Consider the following 23,699-nt stretch of genomic DNA (forward strand, 5'->3'; position numbering starts at 1 on the left):
TAGTGAAATAAGCGGGCAGAGGTTTGAGGAAGAAAGGGTTGTAGGTCCGGATATACTACATGATGAGACAGGAGGTGCGACCGGGAGGCTGCCCCGCCTCCATCTTCTCCACCTCCAGGATCATCCTCCTGAACACCTCCACAGCCGTCTGCACACACAGGAAGGACAGGCGCAGGAAACAGGAAGTAGACAACGATTCAGGGTGAGTCAGTCAGGTCTGCCGATATGTGTTATGATACAAGTGTGGATTTACTTTTATGTACCAACTGTGAAAACTAATTCGGAGGTGTCTGTTCGTACCCCTAGTGATTTTAGCCTCGCTCAAACATTTGGGCTGAAAACACCCTATATTTCATGTACTCCCCCTAAACTGCCAATTTAAATGCAAAAATTGCATCAGTGTCTTATGTCACACTTTTGCTAATTTTCTCATAATTCCACCTGACTACAATGTTTTTTTCTTCTTTAAAAGGAACACCGGCCGAGAAAAATATGATCAGGGCAGACCTTTGACAGTTGAAGATGAAGAGTTCCACCTAGCAATGAAAGCATGGAGTGCAGAGGGCTACCATCCAATGCATGAAGACCGATCTGAAAAGATACACTGTTCAGATACAATTGTCTCAAGTACATGTAAGTACTCTAAATTGACCCTTCCTTGTGTCCATTATGGAGTCAGGAGGATAAAAAAAGTTAGTGAAGTTTGATCCAATGCAATCAAATTATATTTGGAAAGAAAATAATTTATTAACATGGGCTATTGTTGAACTATGCCTAGGAGACATATCTTATTCTTTCATATTCATTCATCATCCTTAATTGCACCAGGGTACAAATGGCATATACAGATCATTTTACCAGGGGTGCAAATTGCCTAACCTAACTAATTTCCTCAGTGATAATAGGGAATTGTTTTTTAGTTGGTGAGCGATAATTGTTTCGTTACACTTGTTAGTTTGTTAATTGGTACAATTTTAAAATTGACTCTGCTTTAGTCAGCATCACAGAACCGAGTGATGTTTACACATTCCACTTAACAGCAAAAAGGAAATAGAAAGTGTAAGTTGAATGTACTTGTTTGTTATATTCCCAGCATTGTTTGTGAGTTGTCGGTTTGTGGGTCTGTGTGTTGGTGTTTGGGGGTGAACATATGAGCACAGGGTTCAGCGTTCCCGACCTGGTTCTCCTTGGCTGAGGACTCCAGGAAGGGAGCGCTCCAGGACTCGGCCAGCGCCCGGCCCTCCTCGAAGCTGATCACTCTGCCATGGAGAGACCCCAGAGGACACGGTAGAACCAGCCCCGGCCATAGATCCAGGGAGAACCGGAAATGGTAGAACAGCGAGAAAGATCTTTGCGTCAGCGATTCAGTGTATTAAAAACTATAAAACCATTTGGATGCCTTTCCTCTCCCTCCACTGATTATTCACACAAAAACACGCACACACGCGCATGTACGCACACACACACGCATGTACACACACACACACACACGCACACCTCCTGTGTTGTTTGTGCTCCTCCTCATATACTGTCCCTCTCCAGAGAGCTTGTGACTACATGACTCATGTTGCTGTGAGTTGTTTTTCTCCTCTGGTGATTGGATCTTACACACGTATTGATCTCGTTGCAGCTCTGGCCTTGCATATAAAGTCCTCTCCTCCCTTCCTGCGAGCAGACCTCTCTACTTCTCCTCTTTCACCACTCCTCCTCTCACTTCCTCTACCCGCTGCCCCCTCTTTCTCTCTCTCTCTTCCTCTCCTCCATTTCCTTTGCTCCCCCTTTTAATCTTTAAATTCAAAGGTGTTTTCCGCAGCAAAAATAGTTGCGGCCTACATTTGAATGTAAACATATATTGTACTAAAAAGGCTCAGTGTAATATATTATTTTATTAGAAAGATGCTTTGTTAAACATTAATTCAGATGGACATTTGACATCCTTTGGTTCCTCAATGATACACACACAAACTAATTGGCTGCATTCAAACACACACACACACACACACACACACACACACACACACACACACATACACACACACACACAAAGCCAATCAAAGGCAAGAGCAAATTCTTTAATGTTTCCTGGTACAGATTTGATGAGGTCAGAGTTTTGTGTGAGTTTGTTAAGATACAGTTGCTCACCTTTCCATGTGCAAGTCCTTTTTGTTGCCTACTAAAATTATTGGTACTCTGAAAGGGCACAGGGGGTGAGGAGAGAGAGAGAGAGAGAGAGAGAGAGAGATTTTGTTATTGACAGACACCTATTGACCTGTGTATTATATTAAAATAATAATAAAAGTGTATCTGGGATCTTTTGGGGAATAACTTTTCCCCTGGAAGAGAAAGGTCAAAGGGATTTGGTTTACTTACTGCAAGTTTCCCACCATGTCCAGAAGCTTTTCGTGGATCACTCGGACCACTTCAAAACTGAGAAAACATACACATATCATCGTGTTTACGTTTTACTCACTCTACTGGACATTCATGAGGTAGGCAACATTGACTCAAGTGTTAATAACACTTCCAACTACATATTCCCACAGTTCTCTCATAACTAAAAACTCCAACATCTTGCTTATTGCTGTCATTTCAATTTTACTTCAATACCATCACAAAGGTTAGTCTTTTCTGGTCTTTGAGTCGAAGACACGCTTCAAACTTAATTTAATACAAGCAATAACATGAACTACAAATGAGTGAGGCTATTTATCATAAGAGACTAAACATCATTATTTGTATTAGGTATTCTGATCATTCAGAGCTGTGCATTGTTCTGATAACAGATAAAGTGTCAATTCATAGGTGGGGGATACCTAGAATCTGGGATACTACCACTCATACCTGTGTTTGCATCAGCCTCTGTAACAACACTCTACTAACAGGAGGTCACTTACTCTCTCTGAGAGCTTGTTAGGGCGGGGCCTAATGTGATCTCTAACGATGTCAACAACACCACAATCAATAGACAAGGGGTAAGAACGGAGGGGATGAACAAGGGGCCACGGCAGGGAGTGAAAGGGACCAATAGAAGATGGAAAATGACAGAACCGAATGAAAGAAATGAAGAGGTAGAGAACCTTTTGTAGGAGGTGACAGAGAACAGGAGGATGTATCCGTCCACATCAATCGTGTAACTCTGAGGAAAGATGGAGTATTCATCCTGAAAGAGAGAAAGATAGAAAGAGAGAATGAGGGAAATGAAAGAGAGAAGGGAAGATGCATAAGCCCATACAAGAAGGTTCTAAGAAGGGGCTTGTGATTGGATGCCAGTGCTCACCTGACCGGCTGTGTCCACCAGCTGCAGGTGGTACTCCTGACCACTTACTGTTATAGTCTTAGTAAATGCTGATTGAGTGAGAGAGTGAGTGAGTGAGTGAGTGAGTGAGTGAGTGAGTGAGTGAGTGAGTGAACGAGCATGTGTGTTTGAGAGAGAGAGAGAGAGAGAGAGAGAGAGAGAGAGAAATATTAACATTGATTGTTGTGTGTGGTATGCAATGTCATATCACACAGCTAGAGGGATTTCAAAAACCAACAGCAGATAGCGCACTCATGACTGCAGTAACAATAATATGTCATATTGTTGTGTTCCTCTTCCTTCTTTTGTAAGTCTACAGGCCGGTACAGGAAAGGTTCAGTTATTACATATAGCGTATCAACGTACTGTTTTCTATGGTGGGATCATACGAGTCCACAAACTGTCCTTCAACAAACTGGATGGTAAGGGAAGATTTTCCTGAAGAAACAGAAACACTCACAACGTTTGAACATGGCTTATGTTTAGAATTCAGTTAGGATTATGAACATCATATTATGAGTCGTAACGATGATAATCAATCCGTTATTAATGGAGAACTGAACTATGAATTACCAACTCAAAAATGATAATCAGCATTAGAACGCATGCAACATTATTAGTGCAACATGTTTAAAATCAACTGAAGGATATTAGGGGTTTTAGTGTACTAGTGACCACGTTGTTCTCTGAGGGCTGCCATCATGTGTTTTGACGTAATGATCGCAGCATCACCACTGGTCTACTGCACATCCTTCATTACATCCTGCTAGACCAGTGTGGACCAATCTTTAAAACTTCGATAATGAATATAACTTTCATTTTGGACAGATGTGTTTGTAGCCTATCAATAGTTAGTTAAGTTTACGTTGAATATACAATTGAATTTTTTTTACTAGGATGTAATTCCTCCCTAACACAGACACACCCATGTCAAGTCCATCTGGCCTATTTGAGTGATATATAGGCTATATATATATATTACTATTTAAAACAATGCATACAGATGCGCGTTGTGAGAAATACGTCGTAGCCTATCATTCGCTTCGTATTTTTCTCTTGAAGTCGGCCTATATATAGTTTAAGAAGCAATAAGAGTCACTTACCAACGGATCTGTAACCCAATACGGCGATTTTCCGTGATTTTGGCTGCGGCATGATCTTCTTCCAAGCGTCTAAACACCGGGCCGAACAGCAGATCTCTCCTTTCAAACCCAATTCATTATTAATGAGTAGCCTACTCAACATCCCTTGGTCACGCAAATATATTAAAGTCACTCCCATAATAGACGTTTATTTCAATTGGACTAGAGACCATGGGGTTGCTGGACATGGACTGATGGTCCTATCACATTCATCAAAGACTTTGACACCTTGACGCTCCAGCCAATGGATGTGGACAACTCTGGGAAGTAGGAGGGTCTAACGCTGCCCGGCTTCATCAGATGGATGCTACTACTAGTTGTCAGAGTAAAACCCCCTAGCTCCCCTAGCGTTTTGGTTTAGCACTGTCGAAAGTTAAAGGGCTGTAGTTGTTCGTGGTTCAACCAAAAGTCATTACTGAGCAAATGGTTGTGTTTGAACAGAACGAAGAACCATCTGGTGTATAAAGGGTATCAGCTTCACAAAATGGTATGGGTTTCGGGGGGGAAATAAAGGAGATTATGGCAGGACAAAATAAATGATAAATGTGTATAGATATTCTGACATGGTTCAGCGATAATGGGATGCTGCTTGGTTGAAATGTCCTGGCCTCTCGCTGAGATGAGAAGATCACAAAAAAGTGTTTGCTTTAGTCAGATGTTAGGGTTGGAATGACTTATATTTAAAATAAGAAACATATTCTTGCAGGATTGAATGAAGCCAGAAGGGAGGTTATGTGACACTGTTGTTTATTGATTACAGTTCAGCTTGCAATACAATAATCCACACCAGACTTGCTGATAAGCTGATTGAACTAGGTGTGAACTACCCCCTGTGTGCCTACATCCTGGACCTTCTGACGGCCAGGCCCCAGGTGGTCAGGGTGGAGAGACACACCTCCAACCCCTCATCCTGAACACAGGATCCCCACAGGGTTGCGTCCTCAGCCCAATACTGTACTCCCTACATGACTGTGAGGCCAGGTTCATCTCTAACTCCATCATTAAGTTTGTGGATCACACCGAAGTGGTGGGTCTCATCTCTGAAAACTAGAGATGAGACCTACCTTCATGAGGTGGCCGACCTGACACTCTGGTGTCAGGAGAACTGCCTCTTCATGAATGTCACAAAGACCAAGGAGATGATTGTGGAATTTAATCCTTCTGCTCTGGAGCTGTAGAGAGCATCATGATTGCGGGCAACATCACAGCCTGGTTTGGCAATAGTACTGCTCGCTTATACACCAGGAGGTGCAGAACCAGAGCCTGTGGGATCATGAAGGATTCCCCTCACCCGCAAATGCCTCAGCTGTCATGCAGCGAAAACAAAGAGACTGAGTTTCTCTCCCCAGGCCACCAGGACTGTAAACACTGATCTCGACAGGGCCCCAAACCAAGTCAAACAAACTCATGCACACACGCAGACACATATATATAAAGACAACCTCAAATAGTATAAATTTTATTCTATTTACTGTACAGACTACCTCTATTTATTGTTTTTGCACATTTTAAATTTAAATCTGTTACATACGTGATATTCTACATAGGGCTAATTGTTTGAAAACAAACAAATAATTGAAAACAGCAGAGAAGTGCTTCTTATCCCAAAAAAACCGCTGCTCCCATGTTTACTTTCGTAAACTTTAGTTTTTTGGTGTTTAATATTATTCATTATTTCAAGCCTGTTTTGGTCTGTTGTGTTGGCAAACAGCGAGCCTTCATTCAGCCCATCTGAGGTGACACTAACCGGTCTGCCGCTAACCCAGAGCGAACCCTTCTGGGCACCAACTGTACTTTGCACCGTGTGACGCTGACTGCTAGATGGCTGCTGTGGCTCGTAGCTTGTTTGTCCCGTGGCGGTTCGTCAGACTGTCGAGGTAAGAGAACACGGCACGGCAACCTTACAGCTTGCTGGGTGTTTGGGAGCCAGCGCACTCTTGTCTGAACCCAGTTAAAACGCGTGTTACAAGGGTAAACCGTTTAGCATTACTCTCGAACAGCTCAAGGTAGCTGATTTAGCTTTAGGTAGCACGGTCCTCTGATGTTTTTTAGGGAGTAACTGTCTCACATATACTAACAACACTAGTCTTTTTAATGTCACTGAGTGCTAAATGACTAAATGTCAATAGCCATCCTCTGTCTGCAAGCTCAATGAAAGGGGAGTTAGCATAGCAGCTAGTACAACCAGGCTGAATACAAGGTCTTCAATGATGTCCTGCAGCTCGTACAACCACGCTCAATACAAGGTCCTCTAATGATTAGTTTTTTTCCTGCTAAATTGTAGTAGTCTTTGACCGTTGCTTTATTGTGACTGTAAGGTTATTAATGCCATGTTATGCCATTTGAGATCAGGTCTGGTAAAGCCAATGTCCCGACGACCTTTGCTCTACATCATGTGACCCCGGGCCAGTTGTCGGTTCATTGTGTAATGCGTCAACTAGTTTGCTTTAGTACAGCTCATTACAGGTGAGACCCGCATTGTACTTTTGTAGCTTCATTGCGGCATGGTACCAAATAGGCTCACTCCCACTTCTGAGTTTGGCCCATAGATGGTAAACAAGGTAGGCACATTATTTTTGTAGCAACAAATGTTCATGTCTCACTTTTCTTCTTCTAGGGTTGGCCGAGTGACTGCTGTTCCCGTGCTCAAGTTCCACACCAACGCTTCTCCATTGATGGGTGAGTACATGTAAATAAGTAGATCCATGTAGTGTTTGGGGTATTAGAAGGGCCAGCAACATATCGTTTCAGCAACAACATCACGATGTGCCCACGCAAAAGTCTCACATGGCATATGAAATCGTCATATTGCACCACTGTTTTGCAGCTTTTTAAAGGTATTCGTGTTAATATTACTTCACATGTTGCTTTAGCGGTTATCTGCTCTATGCTCAATGTATATGAGTCAAAACATCAGCTAAGCTCTGTGTTTGTTATCTTAATTTTTAGGGGTGCAACGGGTCACCAAACTCACGGTTCGGATCGTTTCGCGGTTTTTGAGTCACGGGTCGGATCATTTTCGGATCAACAACAAAAAAGATTACAAGACAAATGTGACTTTAAATAAAATCTTCAAATGTGTAAAAAACAAATGAAGTGAAAAATTAGGTAATGCTTCCTTTAAGCATAGTAAATATTAAAAAAAAATGCTTTTTAACATGGATAGTAAATAAAAAAAATAAAAACCTGTGTCCAAAGGAAGCACAGCAGACCTGGATTTACAACCTTAAATTCAGGATGTCTGCATTGCCTGGGAGAGTTTAGAGTCTTCGCTCTCCCCAGGCAATGCAGACACCCTCATCTTTATTTTTTCATCAAGTATCATAGCGAAATACAGTTTCTGTTGTGTTTTATTTGGCATTTTGTGAATCCATTGATTTCTGTTTGAAGACTCATTGCTCGTTGACCAGGAACGGAAAGGGGCTGTTTGTAGTCTTTTCGCTCGGTTCTAGCCCTTCTGTTGATACGGAGGACCGAGCAAAAAGACTACAACCAAACAAAAACAGCATTTTCGGTTCCGGTTCGGTTTCCGTTTCAATGGGATTTACAAAATGCCAAATAAAACACGACAGAAACTGTATTTCGCTACGATACTTGATTAGGAACATCAACGAACACCACTAACCACTCGGTGAATTGCACATTTCTGAAAACAAACGTTTACAGTTGATTTAAGGACAGGTTTGTGAATGCCCAAAGCCAGCCATTCTGAAGCAGGCAGGGGCGATTCAAAATGAGCCAAATACCTGAGACAGGACCAATAGTCAACATTTCGGTGTGTCAACCACTATATTTCATCCTAGACAAACCAGAAAGGGGGCTCAATGGGCTAAATACCGGAATTGTCCTTTAAACATGCGCCGATCACGTGAACGCACAACTTTTCTTTTCTTTTTTTATCAGCACATCCGCGGATCACTTGCGTCCCGAACCGTGAGGGTAGATCCGTTGCACAACTATTAATTTTACTACACTATATCCCAGACATTTTGTATCCATTGTTCAGTTGTGTTACATTCCATCGGTTGAAAAGTCCCATCGGTAAGCAGTGATCCATGGGTTTGCAGGTGCTACCGTGGAGCAGTTTAACCTGGCCAAGGGCCAGCTGGCCACCCTTAAGAATGACCCAGGCAATATGGCCAAACTACAAATCTATGCTCTCTTCAAACAGGTAACATCGACCATGCGACAGGGCTCCCTTCAATTGTGCATGACATGATTTGTAATTTAAGTGAATTGTTTTTTCTTATAATGCTATCCTCCTCCATCCTATCGTATCCAAATCAACACACAACCGCCGACCAACCATCCAGTCCACTGAAGGACAGTGCACCACGTCGAAACCCGGGATGCTAGATTTTGTCAAAAAAGCTAAATGGGACGCATGGAAGTCACTTGGTTCCATATCTCAGGTAATGTCCTCTCAACATCTCTCTCAGCACCAAAGCACTATGTTTGAACAGACCCTTGGAATATCTTCTAGAAACCTGCCCTGTTCAACTAGGCGCTTTTTCTTAGGCAAGTTATAGTTGTCAGAAAAGCTAAACTTTCTCAAACTTTCTTCCTTGTAAAGACAGATATCAACAAAAATATGCCACCAGCATCACAGCAGAGTGGAACGTTAACATAGTGCACAGGAGAACACAGGATTTTAGTTTTTTTCTTTTCCGTATTCGTTTTTAGTAACGGTGATAAAATGGCATATTACATTAGGATGTGATATATATTACCACGTTTAAAAAAAAAAAAAAGTTTTGGGTACACTGACTCTTTAGAAAGATATCAGTGAAGTGAGCGAACACAACTAATCTGAAATCGCATCTGAGAATGATGCATCCTTCTGTGTGGAGGCTTGCTGCCTCAACACTTTAAAATGTAATGAATTGCTCAGAAAACACACATTAAGTAAAAAAATATTGCATTAAAAAATGACATGTATGTAAGTGGCTGTTTGGCTAGTGATCACAACAAATCCTCATGACTGCACAACATCTTTTTATTTTATCTATAACGTATTTTTTTGTTTATTTATAACTCCTTTTACTCTTCAGCTCCACAATTGGAACATATTTGGGAACAATTACAATGATCGAACTAGAAGGGCGCAAGGAGAGTAGATTGAAGGTGGAGATGTTATCAAAAGTGAAACTTAAGACCTGGATCTCTGCCCTTCCTTGGCGACACTTCACCCTTGCCAAGGTTTATCGAACATTGGGCTAATCGCTTTTTTCTAATTCTGCGTACAGACAGACAAACAACGGCACAAATAACTACCTCATCAGTGCAGATGAAAAATGTAACACAAGGGAGTGTGGTTGCGGTATTACCGCTAACCACCAGGTGGCATTGTTCCTACACGGCGGTGAGGACCAGTGAACACTTGTGGTCGGATCTCACTACCCGCTCTATATGCAAAAATATGCCTCCCTTCCACTGTCACTACCTCCCGTAAACAGTGTACTGACCTTTTTATTGTCCATATTTAATGCTGGCTTCTAGATTTGATCCCTGCACTGCTGCACGTACTCATTTGCGCTGCCATCAGGACACACATTCTCCAAGAGTACCTTAGCATATCTTTTATCGTACATATTATCCATATGGATATTTTATTTTATTTTATCATCTTGTTTATGTTCTATGTGTATGCTATGCCTATGCAAGATACTGTGTCTTTGAATTTACCCGTGGGATCAATAAAGTATACATCTATCTAAATAAACACATATGCGGTGTTCTAAGGTGGCTATTCCAAGCAAAAGTATAATATTTCCTTTATTCTCAACAGTGATGTAACTACAGAGTTTCCAGTCTCTAGGTTATTATGCTATTATGTTACCATTAAGGCCTGGTCTTTGGTCCCTTACAGGGTTGCGAGAACATCTCTGACCAAGTGCATATTAACTCTAATCCTGATGGCAATGTGCTTAGTTTGCAGCAATAACTTGGATAAAGCAAAGATAACAAGAAAACAAATGGATGTTTCTCACATTTGCCTTGTTTTTTTTCTGCCTCCAATCAGGAAGAAGCCAGGCAGCAGTACTGTGACCTGATTGGCTCCCTGGTGACGGCGGAAGGAGGATCCGCTCCGGTGGTGGCGCAGGCTGCTGGTAGCGGCCCCACATATAAAGAGCTGGTGGTAACCACTGAAGATAAGATCACCACCATTATGCTCAACAGGCCCGCCAAGAAGAACGCCATCACCACAGAGGTGAACAATGAAACTTCCTATTGAAAATACTTTGGCTATATGTTAAACGGTACTCAGGAATCAGAAGTTCCTTCTCATTACTGGCCCCTCTGGCCCGTGTGTGAACTGCAGTCTTCTCCGGCTCTTGCCTTCAGAGCACTAGAGTCTGAGTTCCGTTGGTCCAGTAGATAAGAATCACATGAATAAACTGTTAACATTTGAAAGTTATGAATTATCTATTATCCGCTTCAACGTCGTTTCCTTCCTTTCTCCTTTCATAACCAGTTCTATGCAATTAAGAGCGTAGGTGAAGGTTACATTCTTTTATGTTAAAATGCTACCATGTATCACCTAGGCAAAGCGATTTTAATCCAAACTCCTACACCTAGTCCCCTTAAGTTAGCATTATAGGTCTTCTTTCGAAGGAGCTGAATCGGCCTGTTGGTAAAATTATTAAAGGATTTTTGTAGCAGCGAAGATGGTCAACTGTCATCCCTTCCCTCTGTTCCCCTCTCAGATGTACAATGAGATCATCTCTGCCCTGGACCAAGCAGCGAAGGACAGCTCTGTGCTCACAGTCATTACCGGTTGTTACACTGTTTACGTGTCCAAACACAGCCTCTTGAGACCATCCTGATCTCTGTCGTTGATGTTCTGTTTCACTCTGGAGATTGAGTTTTATTGGGAAATGCAACGTAAATATCGGGATGGTCTCACAGTCCACAAAGCTCAAAGCTGTCAATCTTTTTATTTTACGAAGTAAATGCATAGTGATTAGAAAAATTGTTTAGGAGCTATCGTAGGATCACACTTATACATTTGTGTGTGTGTGTGTGTGTGTGTGTGTTTCTAGGTGCTGGGGACTTTTACTGCAGTGGGAATGACCTGTCTAACTTCACCAAGATCCCAGAAGGTGGAATTGATGCGTTGGCGAAAAAAAGTGGGGATCTGCTTAGGTGAACACAGAGTGGTTAGCAGGGTGGATGATGACTGATTATTGTTGCATTAACAACCTATTAATTGACTTTCGTCATGGGCACTAAATTTCAATTTTCTCCACTTCCTTTGTATACAGGAACTACATCAACGCTTACATAGACTTTCCGAAACCTCTGGTTGCCGTGGTGAACGGGCCAGCTGTCGGTGTGTCAGTCACAGTGCTGGCGCTGTTTGATCTGGTGTATGCCACAGATAGGGTACGTTGGTATGCATCATCATATACCACACAACCAAAACAGTCAATTCATTTCCATACTGCGTTGTCGGTCTATGCTCACTGTGTGTGTGTGTGTGTGTGTGTGTGTGTGTGTGTGTGTGTGTGTGTGTGTGTGTGTGTGTGTGTGTGTGTGTCGGGGGGGTAGGCAACCTTCCACACTCCCTTCAGCAAGCTGGGTCAGAGTCCAGAGGGATGCTCCTCATACACCTTCCCCAAGATTATGGGGGCCTCCAAGGTACGCACAAGGTTACGCGAGCGCAATCTGAATAACCACCTATCTTTACAGTTTGTTTGTATTGTCAGACAATGGCAATTTAATTGAGGATTAGAAAAAAAATACTTAAAATGTATTGTTGAAACACTCATAGATTAAGCTTTAAGTCTTTATTAAATGTAAAGTTTTTTTTTTTTATGTTAACAAAATGTATGTTAAAGGTTGTGTCAGCGATGTTGGGTGACGTTACTTCTGTTGGTGTTTGAAGCGAGATCCCAAACAAACAGAGCCCGCTCGCCCCTCCCTTCTGTGTTTCTTGCATCCAGTAAAACCTCATCATGAACGCAGCGCAAAACCCCCCAACAGGCGCCCCTTGTCGGGGATTTGTTGGAATAGAATTTATTTTGGTTTTGAGCTGTTGGTAGTACCATTTGTTTTTGTGTACGATCTCGGAGCATAGACTGCTTACAGAGACGCCTTTTTTTGACGGCCTGTATATTGGGCGGGCAGCTAGCGGATCATGAGGAAAGATCGGATGAATGTGACCATTTATGTTTCGGCCTAGAATCGCTGATAAAACCTTTAACTATGATGTGACTATGCTAATACTAATAAACTCTTAACAATTTGGGATTATGTTAATCTAACAATATTTGAAGTGGCCAACACATGATTACCAATGTAACACAATGATTTGCAATCTAAATTCACCAGATTTGTGCACATCTTCTGTCTTCTTCCACGTCCCTCCCTCTGTGTGTCTCACGGTCTCTCCCTCCCCAGGCCAGTGAGATGCTGCTGTTCAACAAGATGCTGACGGCGGCCCAGGCCTGTGATCAGGGGCTGGTCACTGAGGTGTTCCCTGACGCCTCCTTCCAGACGGAGGTGTGGAACAGACTCAAGGCCTACGCCCAGCTGCCTCCCAACGTATGGACACACACTGCAGACACTGACATTATACAATCAATGTCAACACTGACATCTGTGTTGGGATGTAGCCGTGTAGCAGTGGGAGCATGGGGAGGGTATCACTAGTTGGTTGTCCAAAGAAAGCTCATCCATTAACCTTGGAGAAAAGAGCTCAAAGCATCACAGTCCACCTAACTTGGTATATTAGTTATTCCCAGTATTTTCACAGACAGTGACACGCTTGTGTGTACAGACACACATTCAAGGGCCCTTTTTGAGTCAATGCATACTTGAAGGCAAGGTGAAGTGTGTAGAAATGAGGGGCATTTAGCGGAACAGACATGGCCTTGAAGCAGACGTATCTCGAGGCTCATGTGTGTTTGCTCTGCAGATAAGGTCCGTTTCCCCTCCCCTACAGAAATATTTCTGCCCGGTGCGAGATAGACCAATCGATCTCAACCGTTTGTCTAATATGAGGCGGGATCAATACGATGAAGGAACAGCCTCTCTAGCGAGGCTGCCTTTTCAATTAATATTCATAACCGCTGTCTTACTTGTCAGCCGAGACCTATAGTTACTAGCAGAGATGGGACAAAGTCACTGTTTGGCAAGTCCCAAGTAAGTCCCAAGTCTTAGCAGTCAAGTCAAGACAGGGAAAGGCAAGTGAGTCCAAGTCAGAGTCAAACCAAAGCCAAGTCGAGTCCAAGTCCAAGTCCCAAACTTTTTCAAGTCTTGAACAAGTCACCATGTATTTTTACTTAATGCAATTATAAGGCTATTGATCATAATTTCAACATATCACTCTAATGTACAGTCATTTCTTATCAATACAGTTATAATATGTTCATTGTTTCTGTCTTCAAATGTGTTATGATATGCGCATGCGCCAAAATCTTATATTGTTAAAAGTAGCCCAATAGGGTGGGAAAACCCCCCAATCTGACAACACTGCCTGACCGTCCTCAAAATGTAGCCCAATAGGGCGGTAAAAAACGCCCAATCTGGCAACAATGATGAACGTCCTCACCTCCAGCGTCAACGTAAATCAATGAGATCAACTGAAACGAAGCCGATAGGAAACTTAAACTGTGATTCTGAAGAAAGCATAAATGATATCAAAATTCAGTTTAGATATTATTGAAGATACGAGTGTGTAGATTTGTTACATTTTTTGAACGAAGGTAAACAGTTGAACAATGATTTTGTTACGATGTCTTAAGTGTCAGAGGCTGGCCAGACGGCTTCAATGGGACCAACTCAAAACGCAGCCTATATGAAACTAAAACTGTTATTCTTAATAAAGTAAAAACAATATCGAAATTTTGTTTTGATACTATTGAAGTGTAGATTTGTCTTCGCTCGCTGTTTTTTTTTTTTCATCTTCACGGAAGTGAATGCGTCTTGGGTGTCTAGCCCTCTAAGCGGGAAATAGGTTAGATATCTAAAACAATAAATGTTTTTGACTCAAGACATGTCGAGTCATTCCAAGTCAAAGAGGCAAAGTCTGAGTCAAGTCTCAAGTCAATAGCAGTCAAGTCTAAGTCGAGTCGCAAGTCATGCGTCATTTTGTCAAGTCGAGTCTCAAGTCATCAAAATCATGACTCGAGTCCAAGTCATGTGACTCGAGTCCACATCTCTGGTAACTAGGACTAAATAACTTAATACAATGTATTAATCTATCAGGCAACCTCATCACTTGACCCTAGGCTATTATATGCTGTTGTAGACAATGCCATCCTTCTGGAAGTATCTGCTGGCCCCTCACAGGCCATTGCAGGCCACCGTAGCTTCTCCCACGTCATTGGAGGAGGCCGGGTGGATCTGCAACCTCACCGCTAGATGCCACTGAACCCTCCACTGTTTGACGTAGTGGTGTACAGCCCACCTCTATCCCACCATTAACACACATCGCCTCTCTCTCCCTCTCCCTCAGTCCCTGGCGTTGTCCAAGCAGCTGGTCCGCTCAGTGGAGCTGGAGCGGCTGCACGCAGCCAACGATGCCGAGGTGGAGCGGCTGGTGGAGCGCTGGCAGTCAGACGAGTGCATGGCCGCCATCATGGGCTTCTTCCAGGGCAAGGCCAAGTTGTAGAGACAGGGAGGAGGGGGGGTTGGTGGGGGTAGGAGGGAGAGAGGGGAACTCCACTTTATAATGGTCGCCTTTTCAGACCAAGGTGAAGAAAGCCATGAGCAACCGTGAGGCAACGTCTAGATGCACAAGGGGTAGAGATTGGGTGAGAAGATAGATAGATAAAAAAGAATTTAGGCCGTTTGATATATATATATAAGATATATAATTGTTCTTCCAAGGACCGGAATCAGAACGTGGACCTGCTAGTAACACACACACACACACGCACACAAAAAGAAAGGACATGAGATTTTGAGAGAATATCTTCAACTTGGTAAGGAAAAACACGGTAACAATTATTTTTGTAAGAACCATTAACGTATAACTGTCAGACGGTGAGGGTCGATTATGGGGACCGAAGGAACAGGAGGTTACCCCCTCTCCCTGCCTTCCTATAAAACAATAACACTTAGTTGCCTTGTCGTATTGCACAAAATTGTGTGTCAAATGTAAAGAAAATACATTTTCAATGAAACCCTCCACATTTGTATTGCTCTGTTGGATAGCTATGTTGGATTATGTCATACATGTGATTATGTCATAAGTAGACTGCCTTATGAATCAAGGAATGAAAGGGGCACCTCGTTGCCAACATTCGTAGTTTCACTGGCTTCTTCAAATGAATTGAACTAATGCTGTTAACATTACTATGCGATAATGTTGACTGCTTTTTAATTTAATTAGAGGGTGTATTTTTGTTGATTACCATTGAAATGTATTGGTTTGTAAAAAATAAAAAAAATGCCATAACGGAGGACTGCTGTTATTGTAACTTTAAATTGAAGGCATTTGGAAATATTAAATTGAGTTGACATAACATTTGTTGAATCGATCGTCCTTGTGTAGTGTCATGTTGGAACCACCAGATGGCGATGTGTATCCACTAAAGTTAGCAAGCCAACTGTTGTTTCAACTTTTTGCGATAGGGAGGTAGCGATAGGAACTTTTTCAAAGCCTCAGGGTAAAAAAACGAAATAGAATGCATCCGTGTTGCACATTAGTGAAATTGAGTCAAATGGGAAAGTGGCTATTAGTATTATTTTAAGTCTGAGGGTGGCATTTGAGACGTATTACCTTAAGTCGGTTTCACAATTCCTCCACATGGGGCCACTCTATATTTGTAACAAAAAGGGTTATGTTTAATGACTTGACTACTGATGGAATCCAGTATTCTTATCTCACAGTCTCAGGGTTGATGGTTTTGCCAAGAAATCCAGCCAAAAGGTAAACAAAAACTTAGATTAGCTATATAAATCAGTTTAATTAGAAATGCAGGAATGGCAACGATATTACTGCATCAAAATTAAATAATCTCATGCATACAATTTTTTCTTTATTATATTAATAAATGTCAAATCCACATGATATTAAATGTACCTACAACATGTACATTTCAAAGCTTACTAATTCATAGGCATCCAATGTACCAAAATATTGCTGTTGAAGCCAAATTTAAATCTATGCTCATTTAAAAGTAAGTCCTGGAATGCAGGCTCACATCCCAACTGGATTTACTTCCATGAGTTATTTCTTTCACAAGTCTGCTTGGATGAACCAGAGACTGCCGTGCTCCGACACTCGGCAGGCAACTTGTATTCACAGCAACTTATCCTCAGATTTCCGAATACATTTCATGAAGGAGCAGGTAGGTGTCATAGGGGCAACTCGCAGACTGATGCTTGGGGTTTCCAACCCCAGGGTATCCCTGAACATAATGCCAACCCCTACATGCTCCTTCATCACATGTATTTTAAAAGTAGCTCCTCTAACAAGTCAATAGTTGTGAACAAAAGTTAGTTGTGGCACCACCGAGACAAAACTGAAGAAATACACATACAACACTCTGAGACAAGGCGGATCGAAAAAAGTGAACTCTGGACATAAAACACACATCCATACATGGCTCATTGCTTTCCTTATTTGATCCAAAATTTCTGCTTGTGCTATGCATCAGCCTATGGACTAAGTGCTGCCGTGACAGACATATTCTAGGAGGAAATTACTATTCATTTCCCTAGTCATAGTCACCATGAGGCAGACCACAGAGCAGAAATGATTCCCTCATGGAAAGGTGACGCGAAGTGAGTTCTAGCAACCATTCTGCCAGACTCCAGGGAAGCCTTAGGATGACAGTTGTGTTTATGAAGGGAAGGCCACAGCAGGGGCGCTGAGTGCAGACTACAGTGAATAATGTTGCCCACCACTAGCCTGACATCACAGCCACCGCTGTCCTGAACATAATCTTAAATCGCACCGCACTTAGCGGTTCAGTCTGTCTATTATGAGGGCGCCACCGCGTACACATGTATTTACATTACTCCCATCCCATGCAGAGGAAAAAGATCATCTCCCCTGTCTATAGACATAAAACCATTGTATATTGACCAGATTACTGCGGGGAAACAGATTCTCACACACACAGTTCCAGATGGAGTGTTTGAAAAAATACGGCAAGATGAGAACCGCACACCTGCTGAATCTCTCTCAGACATCCAACTGTACATATTTCAACAGAGGGTTCAGGGGTCATTGACAGCTCTTTGGAGCAGGCGGGCGTGTCTTGGTTTAATAAAGACGGCTCTCCACAGGGGAGGGGATCCTCTCAGGCATCAAACCTGTGACCATTCACCTTTTCCCCCTGCGGTGTAAGCCCGATCGATCACTACCGATATGACCGAGATATGTTACATTTTGGGCTTATCGTGTATCATAGCGGGACAACTCTGCATGACGCATAGACGGGAAGTAGCTATCAATTGTGACCGCCTAGCAAGGCAGTTTAACGTAGCGTTAGAAACCTTAGCATTAGATACCTCTTTTAAAAAACCAGCTGAGACCCTCGCTAGTCAACGGTTAACATCGGTGCTATATCTCAGTCATACCAATAAAAAAAACTCCCAAAAGCTCTCAAGTGCTGACTAAAAATCGAAATATGTCTGGACACTGGGAAGACTAATCTCTTCCCCTCGGTTTGTTTACGGTGCTGGGACCGGTTGTCAACGCCGACGTCTATGTCGTCTTTGTTTTGTGATTTTGACACAGGACCATAAATTCATCAGAGCAGGAAGAGAAGGATTTGTCGCCCCCTCACAACTGCACTTCCCAATCACTCCCTAAAAAATAAACACGATAAATAAAAAGCTATTGTTGTATGTTAAGAATGTCGTGGTGACCTCCAGGAGAAGCGGTGGTGGGGGGGTGAAGCCTCAAAGATGGGCCCCTCCGACCCCACTCCTCGGAGGGGGCCCCCTGGAGATGAATTTATGCCAGAGCGCAGTACAAGGCACTTTGTCTCGGCTCTCTGAAACATGTTTGGATGGTCTGGACCAGAGAGCTGCCTCCCGAGAGCCACTCCTCTAAACCCGGCGGTAATCCACACCTATAAATCAGCATCTGCGATCCAGGATGGAGGGAGGGAGTTTTCTTTTTTCTTTTGGCTTGTACACAAGAAATAAGGCGGGCTCTCTTTCATATACTGAGGTGGGGGCATGTGTTTATGAAGTGTGACCCTTTGGGTTTTAGCCTTGGTCAGCGTTGGTGAGCTCAACACAGAGAACAAAACCAAGAAGAACACAGAGAAAGCATTTCCATTATTCAGGTTTTTGTTTTTAAGCTGACAGGGTGTTGTTAACTATTTTTGCTTGCATCTTTTTATTAATGACTACCTTTTTGATATAGACATGCATGATATTGGTATATGGAGTATATGGAAGCTATTTGTGTTTTGGCTCGTCTGTCCTGTTGCACAAAGGTTTGTCATCAGATGTTTTTTCTTTGAAGGATCTGGAATCTACACTCTTTTGTCCACTGCTGTCATTACATTAAAGCTAGGGTAGGCCGAAACCAGCCGGAGTAAGCTAGGTTTTCAAAGTATTCAACAAAAATAAATACCACCCCTCCCTCTAAAACCATTCCCCCAAAACCTGTGACTAGATAGATAGATAGAAAGATAGATAGATAACTTTATTAATCCCCCGGAGGGGAATTCCTTTTTTTACAACAGCCGAGCAGAAGTGGAAAACACAGTGGATAAAATACAATACAATAAAAAAGATAGACGCTAAAGTAAATTCTAGCTCGCAAGCTTTACCACTATGTCAGCCTAGCCTTTATGAGGACTTAAATCTAAAAGGTAGAATAAAAGCTAAAAGGTAGCAGGGTAGGTAGACAGATAAACAGTCCATCCTATCATTTTATTCGGGCATGATGAAATTATTGGATGTGGTGATACAGGCCTGCTACAGCAACAGATACTAGCATGTTCAGAGCATTTGATTGATTCATCGATGTTGGTATGTCAAAACATTTAAAACAAACATAACAAGAATGCTTCTAGAATGATCCTAGCTGTATTCTTCACAAGAAAGAGAGGTAAACATTTTTTTGGAATAGAGATTATATACCCCTCCCTTAGAGCGTCCATGCATACAACCAATGCTGTGCTCAAGGGCTCAATGAATGAAGGGTTGAAGGCAGTACCAGTAGCATAGCTTAACAGACACACAAACACAAACCACACACACACACACACACACACACACACACACACACACACACACAAATACACACAAACACACAAACACAAACAACGTACCACTTATAGTCCCATCAGTTTATTATAAAGCTAAATTATCATTAACATGTAAGTATTTATTTAAAATCAAACATGTATATATTTTTAGAATAGTTCCGATGGCCAAACAAACAACAATTGTGGATTTCTTAGATGGTAGATTAAGCATCTATTTTATGAACATTGTTTTAGGGCTGATGGGTGAATTGACACCATCTAGATAAATATCTACATTTTTTTTACAGCTGCTGAACGTTAAATGTAATTTTCACTAAGGTGGAAATCTGTCTTTGCATTGCACTAGTTTTAGACTAGGTACAGGAATCCTGTGGTTTATTAAAATAAGCCCTTTGAGAAGTAAAGGGAATACACAGATGTGCTGACAATCTCCAGATTGTGTCTTTCAGGAATGTCGACACTATATTGTTACAAAGCAATCATTTCAATATAGGAACCTTTTTATGGGATTTGTCGATTCGGGAATAATTACTCTGTCAAAATGAGATCAGGCACGCCTCCACTTACTTAAAATATTTGTTGAAAAAACACACGCACACACACACACACACACACACACACAAATCCGAGTGTGTGTGTGTGTGTGTGCCAGAGAAGTGTTTGTCATTGTTTGTGTGTGTGTGGCCTGTATGTAGACACAGGGGGATCAGGCACACCCCCCAAGTCCCTCCCCTCCAGCACTCCTTCACCTCCGTCCTTCATCCATGTTCTCTTCATCCCGTCGTTCCGGACCCTGTCCCCTCCAGCCCATCCTCCTCTTCTCGTAGACCCTCTCCATGTTGCTTCTTCTCTTCTCTCCTTCCCGTCACTCTCTCTTTCTCTCTCTCTCTACCATTCGCCATGTGTCTCTCGGAGTTCACGTTTGGTGAACTTTGACCTCTGCAAATCTGCCAGTGATCATTCACTTGCGGGGATCCGGATCCTTGAGAAGGCTAACTGAGAGCTAAATATACAATTCCTATATTAAGTGTGTTTGTGTTAAGTCAGTGTGGATGTCGGAGTTCCGAGGAACAGAAAATGGTAAACATTACTCAATAGCACTTTGTTCTTTTATCAATTGTGCAACCTGTTGCATGACAGGAACGTTGGCAGTTTCAATATAAGTGTGGCTGGCATTTCACTTTCCAATCAGTCCCTCTATCACTCCTTGTCTCTTATCCTTGTCCTCTCCTAGTTACCTGCTTCCCATTTTCTTTCAATGCGCTGATTCTGTCCCTTGGTCTTCATGCCTTCTCTTAGAGGACAATACCGGTCTGTGTGATTAGACAATCGTAGATGTCTCTCCCGGCTTCACAAAAACTTCTGTCACTTGTATAATTTGGCAGAAATACCTCAATATACAGACTCTGCATTACGAGCATGTACATTTGCATGCCTGCCACAAATATTTACAATTGCAATGTAGCCCTTTCGTCTTTTGGAGTCAATGTTCTGGTCATTATGGAGTTTGTGAACAAAGTTACAGTGAAACACGTACTTCAGAAAATGACGCACCACAAAGACTCAAGTGTTATGTTGCAACCCAGTCTCAGACCAAAATTGAGTACAGTTACATTAGTCCACAGCGGAAAACAGCTCTAAAATGATGAGATGCTTATGTTTTTGGGCCTATTACTTTATATAGGCCTCCTTTCAAGTCACGTCACCTGCGAAAATAAACAAGATGGCTGACATTTATTTTATTGTCAGTGGAAAATGCAATAGTTTGATATAGTGTTCGGCATCAAATGGGTTTTGATTTCCTTTCTAGTGAGAGATGTTTATTTTATTGCCATACTCTTCATTCAGTGATTGTTTATGCACTTTTGTTTGTAAGTTATTACAACTGTATCCCTGTGCTATATTTTCCTTTAATTTTATTTAAATTAAAAGGTGTTAATAAATGCTTAAAATGTTTTTGAATGCATTATGCAGAATGTTTTATTTTCCTATGGCCTGTATTTTATTTTCATTTGAGTATATACGTTTTTGGTTGATATCTGAATATGACCTCTGAACCGGAGGGTTCAAAGGTCAGAAGCTGGCATCAGGAAGAAGGGGTGCGAAGGAAGAGTGTAGACGGCTAGTTCGAGCTTGCTATCCATTTTACCATATATACATGGGAATACTCTGTCTAGGATATAGGAGAGTTATACTGTTTCCGGTTGTCGGATAGATAACTATCATCGAAATGAGGATCTTCCCGGTTGTTTGGATAAGACGAAGAGGGAGGTGAAGAGAAGACGCCAGTGTAGACCAGGCGACACAAGGGCCGTGACTTTTCGCTCACTTCCACACGCGCACACACACACACACACACACACACACACACACACACACACACACACACACACACACACACAACTCTCGGAGTGTGGTAAAAGGTACAATATGTTTGTTTGCTCATGTGAGTGAAGCGGACGTTCTCGTTTTGGCCTCCACGCACCCGAGCGACGACACGACACAATGTGGGGATAAATCTAGTTTGTGCCGGCATAGGACTTATTTTGTTTTATACATTATTTTTCCACATTGGATGTGATTCAATGTGTGAATTGGTTTACCTGTGTGTTGATGGAAACAATGATTTGATTGATGTTTAACGGGTAATACATAGAAACATATCTTTCATAACTAAAAAGGATGTGTGTGTTTTTATTGTAATTACCATGCAGTTATTCCCATTCATTAGGGGCTAGTTTGAAAAGGGTATAGTTATAAAATACTCTACGAGACACTACAATACAAATAACATAAATCGTGTAGATTACCACATATTATGTGTGGTCAGTTAATTTAATTGAACTTAGGAGCGTCCCAGTAAACTGTTAGGTCATTAGATGGTCACGCCCATAGCCATGGCATGGGGGCGCTACACAAATATAATTACAAATATTCTTTCAGGTCTTGCCAGAAAATAGTTTGATACAATGTTTTAAATGGTTGCTATGGTCGTTGATATGGATGCTGCTATCACTGAAAACAAAACATGACATTTATTCTATTCTTCTTATAGATTGTTTCAGCATTAAAATGGGTTTTGATACATACAAAATGACCAAATTGAAATGATATATGTTATTAAACAACACATATAACACATATTGCTCCACCAATGTGGAGCAATGACATCCATATTTGTTCTGAATACCCCCTGCCCCCCAGTTATCTTATATATCCATGTGCTTTGTTTACGACCTATGGCCATTATTTCATTTTCTTTAACATACACCCATACATCCTGTATCTAATCCATGAACCAGACATACGAACATAATGATCTGAACAACTCCTGAGAATATTGATTCTAGGTTCCTGTGATAGGAGTGGGACACTGTGGAACATTAATTTACACAATGATGAACCGTTCACGTTGCTTACGAGTTTATGAGTGTGTGTCATTTGCACAAACCTAGATCAATGGAGTATTTGATGCTTTGTGAGCCTTTACTCTAGGGATAGAGCCCCCAAATTGTATAGCAGAGCTTCATGCCCAGATTCATATATAAGAGAATATATATATGCTTTAGGTCCTCTTTCACATATCACATTAGAGTTAAATACCCTTAGAAATTAAACTATTAATCTGGTTCTCTATTCCTTATTCCTATAAATATGCTGCTTGCGATGATCATTGCACTCAACAACAGAAATAGTCAATGCACTCTGAGCATGAATAAGCGACGTAAGTAACGTGAACGGAGCATACATTGTGTACTTCAACGCTCCTCATCACAGCGTCCCGCTCCTATCACAGGAATCTAGAATCTAGAAAATAAAAGGCACATTTCTCGCTAGAAATGTTGTACAGACGTATTGTAAGGCCAAAGAAATCGTGATATTGCATTTTCTACTGAGAATAAAATGAATATCAGCCACGTTTGGTTTTCAGCCTCAGCAGTGTCCGTATTTACCACCATAACAACGTGGAATACGTTGTAATCGAACAATTATCTGGTGAGACCTGAAAGAATATTCATGTGAAGTAGACACAGGCCTATAGAAAACAATAGGCTAATAAATCTTGGCATCTCA

General features: G+C 41.8%; 2 protein-coding genes across 2 annotated transcripts; one reads left to right on the forward strand and one right to left on the reverse strand.

The window, feature by feature from the left end:
• Positions 1–55: 55 nt before the first annotated feature.
• Positions 56–4,576, reverse strand: rheb (Ras homolog, mTORC1 binding; the record flags this gene model as incomplete). The annotated part of the gene is made up of 8 exons (XM_079755231.1): positions 56–148; positions 1,178–1,259; positions 2,143–2,190; positions 2,371–2,427; positions 3,078–3,160; positions 3,278–3,345; positions 3,662–3,733; positions 4,399–4,576. 8 exons carry the CDS (start codon positions 4,574–4,576, stop codon positions 56–58), a joined length of 681 nt encoding a protein of 226 aa, XP_079611357.1.
• A 1,597-nt stretch (positions 4,577–6,173) lies between these two features.
• On the forward strand, positions 6,174–15,844 carry eci2 (enoyl-CoA delta isomerase 2). The gene is made up of 11 exons (XM_079754494.1): positions 6,174–6,314; positions 7,055–7,116; positions 8,505–8,608; positions 8,751–8,849; positions 10,460–10,648; positions 11,145–11,214; positions 11,481–11,583; positions 11,703–11,823; positions 11,989–12,078; positions 12,841–12,984; positions 14,900–15,844. Exons 1-11 carry the CDS (start codon positions 6,259–6,261, stop codon positions 15,053–15,055), a joined length of 1,194 nt encoding a protein of 397 aa, XP_079610620.1. The 5' UTR covers positions 6,174–6,258; the 3' UTR covers positions 15,056–15,844.
• The last annotated feature ends 7,855 nt before the right edge of the window (positions 15,845–23,699 follow it).

Source organism: Pollachius pollachius, assembly GCF_949987615.1.
Source record: "Pollachius pollachius genome assembly, chromosome: 17".
In the NCBI taxonomy this organism is placed as follows: domain Eukaryota; kingdom Metazoa; phylum Chordata; class Actinopteri; order Gadiformes; family Gadidae; genus Pollachius; species Pollachius pollachius.

Excerpts from the sequence above, each read along its gene's own strand:
- eci2 (XM_079754494.1), top strand. The coding sequence starts at position 6,259 with ATGGCTGCTGTGGCTCGTAGCTTGTTTGTCCCGTGGCGGTTCGTCAGA. Across the intron at positions 8,850-10,459 it reads CACTTGGTTCCATATCTCAG|GAAGAAGCCAGGCAGCAGTA; the intron begins GTAATGTCCTCT and ends GCCTCCAATCAG. Across the intron at positions 12,985-14,899 it reads ACGCCCAGCTGCCTCCCAAC|TCCCTGGCGTTGTCCAAGCA; the intron begins GTATGGACACAC and ends CCTCTCCCTCAG.